Source organism: Mchenga conophoros, linkage group LG1, assembly GCF_057382185.1.
Source record: "Mchenga conophoros isolate Kocher_MC1m ecotype Shallow Benthic linkage group LG1, M_conophoros_male_GT1.1, whole genome shotgun sequence".
Lineage (NCBI taxonomy): Eukaryota > Metazoa > Chordata > Actinopteri > Cichliformes > Cichlidae > Mchenga > Mchenga conophoros.
The window spans coordinates 5,225,507-5,237,871 of record NC_140526.1 but is presented as its reverse complement, the minus strand read 5'-3'; the positions used below and the strand labels follow the sequence as shown (position 1 = coordinate 5,237,871).

At 43.3% G+C, this 12,365-nt stretch overlaps 1 protein-coding gene across 2 annotated transcripts; it reads right to left on the bottom strand.

Annotated features, from left to right (window-relative positions):
- Positions 1-2: 2 nt before the first annotated feature.
- LOC146582794 (adhesion G protein-coupled receptor G1-like) lies at positions 3-12,011 on the bottom strand. 2 transcript variants are annotated; one of them, XM_085291221.1, is made up of 11 exons: positions 11,749-12,011; positions 11,283-11,351; positions 10,302-10,573; positions 9,792-9,978; positions 9,519-9,561; positions 9,237-9,315; positions 8,059-8,181; positions 7,750-7,866; positions 7,178-7,220; positions 4,605-4,711; positions 3-483 (listed from the first exon to the last, which is right to left on the bottom strand). In XM_085291221.1, exons 2-11 carry the CDS (start codon positions 11,320-11,322, stop codon positions 475-477), a joined length of 1,020 nt encoding a protein of 339 aa, XP_085147347.1. In that variant the 5' UTR covers positions 11,323-11,351; positions 11,749-12,011; the 3' UTR covers positions 3-474. The 2 variants fall into 2 exon arrangements, with proteins under 2 accessions (XP_085147347.1, XP_085147261.1); XM_085291135.1 differs by lacking the exon at positions 11,749-12,011 and adding an exon at positions 11,473-11,622.
- Between the last annotated feature and the right edge of the window lie 354 nt (positions 12,012-12,365).

Below are 12,365 nucleotides of genomic sequence, written 5' to 3'. Positions count from 1 at the left end.
CTTTTAATGGCAAATAAATACATTTTTTGGCATTAGTGACACTTAAACCAAAACCTTTGACCACAGCTGTTTCACCTGTGTGCAACAAAACCTACCTCAGCTGTTCCAGCTTGTATAAAATTGCAGCTCACTTAGATTTGGTATACTGAAAACGCTGAAGTGACAAGCTGGATTGTGAGACTTTATAAAGATGACACAGTGTACAAGAACATCTACTGGATATGAGATCCAAACTGAAACACAGGTGCAACAGTTGGTATGAGATAAAGAAAGAGTCATACTGCTGTACATATAAATAAACTGTTTGCCTCTAAAATGCTGCATAATACACAGTTAACCATGAAGTTTTCTTCATAGTTAACTGTGGGAGTAGTTGGATTATGATTTGAAGCTGAAGTCTTTCCTGTGGCCAGGTACCTGTTCCTCAGGTAGGGTGAAGGGTGCTGCATGATGTCAACAAACAGCACTTCTTGCTTACCAAACCTGAAAGATTAACAAAAAACAGCCAAAATGACAAATGGCAGCATAATCTATGATGAGATGAAACAAAAAAAAAAAAAAAAAAAAAAAAAAGCAGCACTTTTCTTTCACTTTTTGCAGATTGCAGCTGTACTTGAGATCAAATACATTTTATTTATATAGCAGTAAAACACAACAACGGTCATCTCAAAGCACTTTATAGTGTGAGGTTAAGACACCTCGACAATCAGTTGTGCAAACATAGCCAGACCATGCAAAGGTATTTTAATCTGAAAATAAATTTGGTTCACATGTCCAGAAATTGTTAAAAAAAAAAAAACATAACAAAACAAAGAAACATTTCCAGTTTTTAAATGACAAGAATGTGGTGAGAAAACAGTAATACGATTCTGTTATTAACATCAAGGGTGATACGGCTCACATATTTTGGTACATGAGCTGCATCTCTATTTTCAGCAAGTTAACCACAAGATCACAGTAATGCCACCAAGTTTTTGTATGAACTTGTTCTATTGTTGCTTGCACTTACAATAATTCAGTAATCCTATATTAATATTAATATGTATACTATACTTAAATACCCCAAATGTTCTTCAAATAAGATAAGACAAAAACACTATTTATTCCAAAACTTAAGAAAATACCTTGTTACAGCAGCCAGTTTAAGAGAAAGTACAAAAAACTGAAATCCTCAAATCTATGTATTGTATGTACTGTGTATTTAATTGGATGACAGTGTTGAAATATAACATCTAGAAGCAGAACTATATAATGCAAGAAATGCAGTTATAGTATAAGAATACAAAATACAATGCAAACTCCTTGTGTTTGAAGATACTGGCATGTGTCTAATGGAATAGTCATTGCTAGATATTTGCATGGGAGTACTGAAAAGATAAACAGATTACCTAAGTGTAAATTAAAAAAAAAAAAAAAAAAGGCAACACAACCCCCCCCGTAAGGCTACGGTGTAACCTTGGTTCTCTTAGTCAGAGACTCTCTCCACACCGTTACATATTCCATATGTACAGGGTAACTCTGTAAGACACCCCGCGAGGAGACAGTGCAACTGAACCGCTGAGAGTGAAAGTGCTGGGAGTCAGTGACCACGCACCAACAGGCACACCACCCTGGTCAGGGCTTCGCAGACGCATAGCCTGAGCCAAGGGGTGGAGGCAGCAGTCTGCAGACCCCAGACTGGCCTGAATCAGTCATGCAGGACCGCAAGTGATTGGCCGATTAAGGTCAGCCCGGGAACCGCAAAGCAGACCGCCAGGGAGCGCAGCACACCGAGCTGCCAAGTAGCTGCCCCAGCACTGTCACTACAGCTTCAAGAGTGAACTCGCAAACGAGACACTCGAGGTCAGACACAAAGTCCCAGCTCACTGGGTGTCCCCGTGCTGGCCATGTAAGCCCGTGACACACAGGCAAAGCACCAGACAGGGAGCCAGCATAGCAGGCTAGGGAGCTCTCACTCACTGACTGAAGTTACACTAGGCTGGAGAACTGTCACTCGCCCCAGCGAGGTCAGACTGGCATGAAAGCCAGCAAACACGGGCAATACGCCTGGGGAACACAACCTACCAAGCCACTCGTGCACAGCAGCTGGCTATCGCCGTGACCGAAATCCGCGATGACGCTCCAGTCGGGAAGTCGTAGCCACCGGCTGGAGTTGCCAAGTCACAACAGATCCCCACCTGGCACTAGGCAGTGACACAGTGCCAGGGGAAAAGAGCCTTTCGCAGCATCTCAGCCACTCAGTGGATGGCCGAGGTAGGACGAGGCCCAGGGCCTGTCCCAGGAGCTGAGCAGCCAACCTGCATCATCCACGACAGGGGAGGGGCTGGTGGCTCAGGCCATTGAGGGCCCAAGTGAGGAGCGACCCAAGGTTCGCCACCAGGGCATAGCAGCCACTCTGAGCCATCCGTAGACAGGGGGCCAGCAAGAGTGGGCCTGACGAGACACTGGCGGACAGTCAAGGGTCAAGTGTCAGCTCACTCAGGGGAACACAGCCCGCAGCAGCAGTACAGCTGCAAAGATGAAGGGCCAAGGCAGGGATGCGACCTGAAGGGTCCATCCACACAGCCACGGCGCCGCCCAGCTGTCCACAGACGGAGGTGCGGTCTAGCCCACTGAAGGCCAAGCGGGGACTTAACCCAAAGGTCTGCCCCAGGGCTGAGCGGTCGCTAGCACTGTGTGCAGACAGGGGAGCAGCAAGAGTGAACTTCAAACAAGACACTCGTGCACAGCGCTGCAGGCTGGAGAACACTCACTTGCCGGCTGAAGAATCAAACACAGCAAGGTCCAGCTCGCGTGTAAACCGGCAAATGCAGGGAATACTCCAGGGGAACACAGCCAGGAGTTGCAGCAGCTGACATGCCAGAGAAAATCCGTCTAAAATAGGCTGGAGAATGCTCACTCGCTGCAGCGAGGTCCAACTGGCGCGTAAGTCGGCAACTGCGGGCAACACGCCAGGGGAAGACAGCCTGGAGCTACAGTGAAGCCAGGGAAGTGACTCACCATGGGTGTCAGCTCACTGAGTGGGCCCTGCTGGCCACGTAGACTCGCAACAGTTGGGCAATCTCCCAGACAGAGAGCCAGCGCCGCAGGCCGGAGAACTGTCAACTGGTGGCCGAGCCAACTGGCGCATAAACTGGTGAAGCGCGGGCAATATGCCAGGGGAACACAGCCTTCAGCAGTCCTGGCCACGAGGCCCAACTCAAAAGATGTCAGGAGGGAGGAGGGTGGCTGGAGTACAGCTGAGCCTAAGCTCCGAGGTCCTACCCGCCTCAACTGAACACTGCTGTCTCCACACGCCTGTATAGGCCCCTCAGCACAGCGAGGTGGCTGCAGGGTAGACAGGCAGTCCCATGAGACAACTCTGGTCGTCTGACTGGAGCCAAGCGTCATAAGCATCAACCTCCTGACAATCAACCTCCACCAGCCCAGGCCTCACAGAGGCGGGGCCATGGGAGGGAACACTGTGGGAGGGGCCCGGAATCAGGCAACCCAGACATGGGTTCACCCGTCCGGGACACACTCCAGTGGCAGCCAGATGGGAAGGAAGCTTCTTCAACATCCACCTCACGATAATCAACCTCCACCGGCTCAGGCCTCACAGAGGCGGAGCCATGGGAGGGAACACTGCAGCCATCATCCCCATTTTAGCCTGCTCTCCTTAGAGGCACAGGATGGGGGAGGCTCACCATGTCCCCACCCTGCCTGCAGCTGTTGTGTCAAGCTCCATCCCTATAAAGCGAGCGACAAAATGGCCACCAGCAGGGCAGCAGTTACCCTCACGCCCTTGTAGGGCATGCTGCCCTGCACATGAGGGCCCGAAGGGGTATCCAGAGGGACCAGGGGCAGGGCTAAAGGCTACTACTCCCACCATGGCAGCAACCAACTGCGGGAAGGGGACCATAAATGCTGGGGGGCAGGGCACTCAACTGCCTGCAACCAGACCAATCAGGCAGCAGCAGCACCTGAGATAGGAGGCGCTATGGCTGCGTGATAGCATCAACTTTGAGGTCCGCTCTATTAGACGGGACCCCAGGAAGGGCAAGTTGCCACAACTGGCATGCTCCAATCAAGAGCTGAAGGGACCCATCTCGCCCAACACTGTGCCTAGGGACCAGCAGGGAGCAGACCAGGGAGAGGTGGGCAACACCGAAGGAGAGGATGGAAACCTCTTCAGCATCTGCCGCTTGATAGTCAACCTCCACTGGCCCAGGCCTCAGAGGTGGAGCCATGGGAGGGATGCTGTGGGAGGGGCCAGCAGTGAATCAGCAGCAGGTGTTGGAGGAGACCCAGCTCATGGTCACACCGGGCGTGCCGGAGTGTCTTAAAGAAATATCCACACGCCATGACCAAGGGGGGGGGGGGGGTCGTACCCCGTACATATGGAATATGTAACGGTGTGGAGAGATAATAATAATAATAATGGATTGGATTTATATAGCGCTTTTCAAGGCACCCAAAGCGCTTTACAATGCCACTATTCATTCACTCTCGCATTCACACTCTGGTGGAGAGAACATCTATTTTATACATCTTTAAAACGACTTAGTACTTATAAGCAACATCTCATTACTGTTTTTATTGTTGTATGAAAAGCGGTGTCTTACCACCAGGACAGTGAAGTAAGTTGTATGGTTACACAGACACACAGTGTGGTTTTCCCCTTTCTGTTGTGTCTCACATCCATCATTTGACCAGTTCACCTGCAGAGAATCTGCAGCAGGAAAATATAAATCAGTTAAAGCTCATTGGTGGGAATTATGGGAAAGAAAATGGGAAATACAGATAGATAATAATTAATAATGTCAAATACAGTGGCTTGCAAAAGTATTGGCCCCCCTTGAACTTTTGTAATGTGACAACATTTTGTCACATTATAGCCACAAACATGAATCAATTGCATTGGAATTCCACATGAAAGACCAACAGAAAGTGGTGTACACGTGAGAAGTGGATTGAAAATCATACATGATTCCAAACATTTTTTACAAATAAATAACTGAAAAGTGGGGTGTGTGTGTGTAATAATTCAGCCTTCTGAGTCAACACTTTATAGAACCACCTTTTGCTGCAAAGACTGATTTATTTAGTCTTTTAGGGTCTGTCTCTACCAGCTTTGCACATCTAGAGACTGAAATCTTTGCCCATTCTTCTTTGCAAAACAGCTCCAGCTCAGTCAGATTAGATGCACAGCGTTTGTGAACAGCAGTTTTCAGATCTTGCCACAGATTCTTGATTGGATTTAGATCTGGACTTTGACTGGGCAATTCTAACACATGGATGTGTTTTGTTTTAAACCATTCCATTGTTGCTCTGGCTTTATGTTTAGGATTGTTGTCCTGCTGGAAGGTGAACCTCCGCCCCAGTCTCAAGTCTTTTGCAGACTCCAAGAGGTTTTCTTCCAAGATTGCCCTGTATTTGGCTCCATCCATCTTCCCATCAACTCTGACCAGCTTCCCTGTCCCAGATGAAGAGATGGTGGATGGTGCGTTCAGAGTGATGTGCAGTGTTAGTTTTCCGCCACACAGTGTTTTGCATTTTGGCCAAAAAGTTCCATTTTGGTCTCATCTGACCAGAGCACCTTCTTCCACATGTTTGCTGTGTCCCCCACATGGCTTGTGGGGGACACAACACCTTGTATGTGAGGAGCAGGATTTTGAATTCAATTCTGGATTTAACAGGAAGCCAATGAAGGGAAGCCAATACAGGAGAAATATGCTCTCTCTTTCTAGTCCCTGTCAGGACTCTTGCTGCAGCATTTTGGATTAGCTGAAGGCTTTTCAGCAAGTTTTTTGCACATCCTGATAATAACGAATTGCAGTAGTCCAGCCTGGAAGTAATAAAAGCATGAACTAGTTTTTCAGCGTCACTCTTAGACAGGATATTTGTAACTTCAGAGATGTTGCGCAAATGGAAGAAAGCAGTCTTACATATTTGTTTAATGTGCGTTGAAGGACATGTCCTGGTCAAAAATGACTCCAAGGTTCCTCACAGCATTACTGGAGGCCAAGGTAATGCCCTCCAGAGTAAAAATCTGGTTAGATACCATATTTCTAAGCTTTTCAGGGCCGAGTACAATAACCTCAGTTTTATCTGAATTAAGCAGAAAGTTGGCGGCCATCCAGGTCTTTATGTCTTTAAGACATTCCTGCAGTTTAACTAATTGGTGTGTGTTATCTGGCTTCATGGACAGATAGAGCTGGGTGTCATCTGCATAGCAGTGAAAATGTATGCTATGTCTTCTAATAATATTGCCTAGGGCAAGCATGTATAATGTAAACAGAATTGGTCCTAGCACTGAACCCTGTGGAACACCATAATTGACCTTAGTATGTGAAGAGGACTCTCCATTTACATGCACAAATTGGAGTCTATTAGATAGATATGATACAAACCACTGCAGTGCAGTACCTGTAATACCTACAGCATGTTCTAATCGCTCTAATAGGATATTATGGTCGACAGTATCGAACGATGCACTGAGGTCTAGTATAGTTGTCCTATGGACAGATTCCCCCACCTGAGCTGTAGATCTCTGCAGCTCGTCCAGAGTCACCATGGGCCTCTTGGCTGCATTTCTGATCAGCTCTCCTTGTTCGGCCTGTGAGTTTAGGTGGACGGCCTTGTCTTGGTAGGTTTACAGTTGTGCCATACTCCTTCCATTTCTGAATGATGGCTTGAACAGTGCTCCGTGGGATGTTCAAGGCTTGGGAAATCTTTTTGTAGCCTAAGCCTGCTTTAAATTTCTCAATAACTTTATCCCTGACCTGTCTGCTGTGTTCTTTGGACTTCATGGTGTTGTTGCTCCCAATATTCTCTGAGGCCGTCACAGAGCAGCTGGATTTGTACTGACATTAGATTACACACAGGTGCGCTGTATGTAGTCATTAGCACTCATCAGGCAATGTCTATGGGCAACTGACTGCACTCAGACCAAAGGGGGCTGAATAATTACGCACACCCCACCCTGCAGTTATTTATTTGTAAAAAAAATGTTTGGAATCATGTATGATTTTCGTTCCACTTCTCATGTGTACACCACTTTGGAATTCCACGTGAAAGACCAATACAATGCAACTGATTCATGTTTGTGGCTGTAATGTGACAAAATGTGAAAAAGTTCAAGGGGGCCGAATACTTTTGCAAACCTCTGTATGCATGGCCACTAAAGGATTCCAACCTTTTCTAGTGTCCCAAGAAACACATGTCCTTAAATAGCTTTCCTGAAATAAAGAGGGAACAAAGATGTGAGCTGCAGACATCTCCCAATAAGAAGTTGCATATATCGCATTTGTTGGACATATTTACATTTTAGTTCCTTTAAAGTTGTTTCCTATTTGCTGCATACATAATCTGGCTTACTGTGTATCGCCATAATGCTAAAGAATGTTTAGATCACAGTTAACATAAAAACAGGGAGTTTCATGTGTCACCATGACTACTTCACAGAAACTATGCGCATTAAGACCGCAGTCTATTTTTGCTACACATGGTTTCTGTGCTTGTTGCACCTTTGAGGTCAACAGGCTGATATTACAGAACTTAACAGCATTTTGCTTTTGTTTTCTGCACCTAAGCCATATTTGTCACCCTGAGTGTTTACTGATATTTGCACTGCAGCACATTGCAGTCAATTCAGCAGTTACTATTTGGTACAGTAAGTGTCAGTTTAAGGAAGTAGCTTTAAGTAATATAAAGTGGGTGGGGAGCATACTGATACAGGCTAAACGCCACAGAAACACACAAACTTACAGATACGGCTTCATGGTAAAAATCTATCCTAATGGGTTCAGGCAGATTTCTGATGATCTCGTTCTCCACCGTGATTTCCACCACATCATTGATAGGCTTGGCAGTTTTGTGAGCCTCCTGAAACAAACACACACAACTTGACCTTCATCTTACACAATGCAGCATAAATATTTGCACACAAAGCAACAAAAGTATTCCAGATAGAATCGCAAATGTGAACACTGGAAAAAATTGCAGGCTGACAGCTAAATAAGGTCACCTGAAATCCTGTCATATGTGCCTGTATCGACTGAAAGCAAACAGCCTTACCTGTAACAGGGAGATGTTCTTGAAGAAAGTGCAGGCTACATTGTTAACATTTTTCGCAGCTTGTTTTAAGGCAGCAGGGAGGTGGACAGTGATATTGGACTTGACAGGTCTACCAGCAATGGCCTGGAAAAGACAGCACATATAAGAACTGTGAGTTTTTACAATGTAAGCAAAACCTGCTTCACTCTGCAGCTCTGCTTGTAGCTCTGCTTTGAGATTGTTGGGTTACTAAATGACTCTATTTTAGGGTCGTTTAGAGGGGGAAAAAAAAGTCAGCTTTCAACACCATCCTGTAATCGTCAGTAGAATGCTGCCATCAGTCACTTTTATGTGACTAACCTCCCACCCTATTTTCTGTACTACATCACTTCTCCCCTCTACTTGCATGAATACTCTAGGTTATTCAAAAATGTGCTGTAAAGTAAGTCTGGATTAAAAATGGAAGCACACAGTCTCAGATGCAAAGAAGGTTTTTTGCTAATGTCAGCAGTGCAAACTCTAAAAATATGAATCTTCATCCCAGTCGTATGACTGAAAGTGAAACCTCACTTCTGCAGATGTGTGATTCAGGTGAAACCTACAGAAACCTAATAATTGGATTTAAGAGGTGATATTACTCTGCAGAGTGGGACATTTTTGTGTGTCTAAGGAGGAAAGGTTGCATTTCATCACAGCCTGAGCACTAAAGAAAGCAAAGGTAAGGCTAACTTCATTCTTCACTCCTCCAGTTTTTAAACTCATTACTACACCAAATAATAACTGACACTACTGAGTGTACACAAATCCAAAACCTGACATGTTTTCTGCCCTCTGTGTTCCTCTTAACCTATAAAAATATATCTGTGTGCCACAGTGGGCGACATAAATGAATTACAATGAACTGCAAATGTTTTTTTGAAAAATAATTGAAATTTAATAAATTTCATTTTGTTTCAGTATAGTTTATTACAAATAAAATTTTGTTCAATTTTATCTTTTTTATAATGTAGCTATAATTAAATGAGATTGTAAGATGAGGTAGTTCAGAACAGTAACACTGCAATACAACAGCTGACACACTATCACAGAGCATCCACTCTCTAAAAATAAATCATCAAAGCCTTCTCACACTGGTTGGTTTGAAAAAGAAAAGGTTAATCTGAAGACAAGTCTCTTTAACTTTTGTGTGTTTGTCTTACAGGTGATGTGACGCTGTGGCCTTTGAAATCTTCCTTCATCTCCACATCAGATTTGTGAGCGTATGGAGGCTCAGCACACCTGGACACAAACATCAGGCACAGCCATGATTATAAGTTTGTCATGTTTCATTTGAATGGAGCAATATTACATCAGACAGCTAATGTCTTCACTCCTCGTTTGTAATCAAAGTTTGTGTACTTCAGGAAGGATCAAGTCTACAACATCCTGCCATGATATCCCTGCAATAAACTGGTGCATGTGAGGAAAAGAGAGGAAATTACTTGTTGGGGCCGGATTCCCGTTTCGCCTGTTCACATAATTCTGCTGCAAAAACAGAAAAGAAGAGAAAGTTCTGATTCTGACATGCTGCACTTGATAACAGAAATCTGAAATGCTGGTTCAGCAAAGCTAAATATGAACAACATTACAGACAAACTGAGTTATTGGAACAAATAAAACAGTACAGAACATCAATTTTATTTTTTGCTAAATATATTTCATTCACAGATTTTCTATCAAGAATATGCTGACACAATATGTGTAATCTTCCTTACTGTAGTTGGTGGAATTTGCTTGAAAGTTGTACGCCATCCGTGTTTTGTCGGTGATGAAATCATGATTAATCTCGGTATTGAGGATGCCGTAGTCTGCTCCTTGTGTGTTTGGGCCATTACTCAGGTCAGTGCAGCAGGAATCCTGCAGGCTTGCAGGTGAGCACAGAATAAGCTTCTTCTCTCCTACCTGAACATCACAACAGGAAAAACAAAAACAAAAAACAGAAATTATCATAATAATCTTGAATTTAGCTAGTGTAGTGTATGCAGTGTACAGAACATCATATAAATTTTACATTTTGTTATATGGCTTTTAGAATGTGGTGGTGGTATATTATTATACACATGTGCTTTTTCCACATCTTTCATTTAACTACCTCACGCTCATTTTTAGTTGAGTTCTCCTGAACTTTAATGTTATTGAGTAAAATAATGGGTGTCAAATGATGAAACAAAAAAAAAAATAGCATTTAGAACCCACACTTAAATTTAAAAATTGTTATCACTTACTGTCAGCATTAACTGGTCCAGCAGTGGCTCCCAGTCCAGACAGAACTTGATGTCCTCCCCTGACTCAAGTCCAAGGTGCTTGAAGGTAATCACTTCAGATCTCCTACACTGGGCTGTGATCTGCCCGTTGATGGACAGAAAGCTCTCATTGGCTGAAATGGAGATTCCTTTACAGCCAGTAGAGATGTTGAGGTTCAGGCTCAGGGGGTTGTTGCCATGGTGCCATGTGCCGCAAAAGTTCCAGTCCAGGTCATTGTCATTGTTACTGGAAACTGTTAAAATACAGCACACAGTATTAAAAAAAAAAAAAATTCAACTTATGTGGCAGTGGTGTGATCTCTGGCTCTGCTGCAGTGGAGGGGCAGTGCCATGGAGGCTTTGGGCCAGGTGGAAGGAATCACACTGCTGAACTCTGCTGAACTGTTTGTTCTTTAATGATGCTGGGGACCTGCAGTGGAGCGTGGATCCAACTGGAAAGCTGGCCATGGAGAAATCAAAGGTGCTGAGCTGGAAGCATTGTGTGTGCCATAACATTAAAGAGACAAACAAACAGTTACAGTACACTGTGTGGGTCCGAGTCTGAATTGGATAAGCAGAAGATCAATAGATGGATGGACTTTTAACATGGCACTGCAGGAGTTTACATTACAGTCTTTCAGATCAGAGTTTACAAGCACAGATGTGATTCATCAGTAAATAAGTTCACTGAAGCCAGTGTGTACTGTGCTTTAAGCTAATAATTAATAGCTCTTATATAAGTGAAAGAGTATAGGTGAAAGTGGAAACTCTAATTCTCACACTAAATAGCGGTTACACAGAGAAAAAGTTAGTAAATGCTCCTATTTTTTTATGTTTCTAAGTGAATATTCCTACACACAGCAGCATACAACAACGTATAATGTATGACACAGCACAGCATGAATACAGCACACATGTATGAACAAACTATCACAAAGTGTGGTTCCTGTGTGGTGATCTTACCAGTGGAGAGGATGATTAAGAAGCGCACTATGTTCTCCATCAGCCAGGGTTCTGTTGCTCACACCTGTTCTGTAGAAATGAAAAAAAGTTTTTACACAAACCTATAATTCACTATTTAGTATGGAAGAAAACATTAATTCAGTATACTCCACCATTAAAAATCTGCCACTAAAGTGTACTGTAAGCTTACACTCATAAGCGCAAAACACATAACCAAACAGAAATAGCTTGAACATATTCATCTAAGCTCCCACTGCGGGACTAACAAATACTGCATCTGTGGCCATGCAGAGTTGGGTTGTGTATGCGTAACAGTGTGAATGTGTTGTAAGAAATGGAAGACAGGAAGACAGAAACCTGTTGAACCACAGACAAAACAAACAGATGACTAAAAAGACCTTTGGGGGTCTGAATGTTTAAATAATACAGAGCAATGAGCACAAGTTCATTTACTGAGCTACCTTACATTTCTGACAATTTAGCACTCTAGATGATGAGCCTTAATTTGTCACCGCAATGTTACACGTACTGGATGTTACATCCAGTGAAGTTGGACCTACGGTGGCCCCTAGAGACAAAGCACGTACAAAATACAAAACACATGCAAAATACAAAGCACATGCAAAATACAAAACACATGCAAAATACAAAACACTTACAAAATACAAAACACATACAAAATACAAAACACATGCAAAATACAAAACACTTACAAAATACAAAACACATACAAAATACAAAACACATGCAAAATACAAAACACTTACAAAATACAAAACACATACAAAATACAAAACACATGCAAAATACAAAACACTTACAAAATCCAAAACACATGCAAAATACAAAACACATGCAAAAGACAAAACACATGCAAAATACAAAACACATGCAAAAGACAAAACACATGCAAAATACAAAACACATGCAAAATACAAAACACATACAAAATACAAAACACATGCAAAAGACAAAACACATACAAAATACAAAACACATGCAAAATACAAAACACATGCAAAAGACAAAACACATGCAAAATACAAAACACATGCAAAATACAAAACACATACAAAATACAAA

Coding starts and splice junctions, on each gene's coding strand:
- LOC146582794 (XM_085291221.1), bottom strand. CDS start 11,322: ATGGAGAACATAGTGCGCTTCTTAATCATCCTCTCCACTG. Junction 8,182..9,236: donor GCCACAGCGTCACATCACCT/GTAAGACAAACA, acceptor TGTCTTTTCCAG/GCCATTGCTGGTAGACCTGT. Junction 7,867..8,058: donor AGAACATCTCCCTGTTACAG/GTAAGGCTGTTT, acceptor TGTTTGTTTCAG/GAGGCTCACAAAACTGCCAA.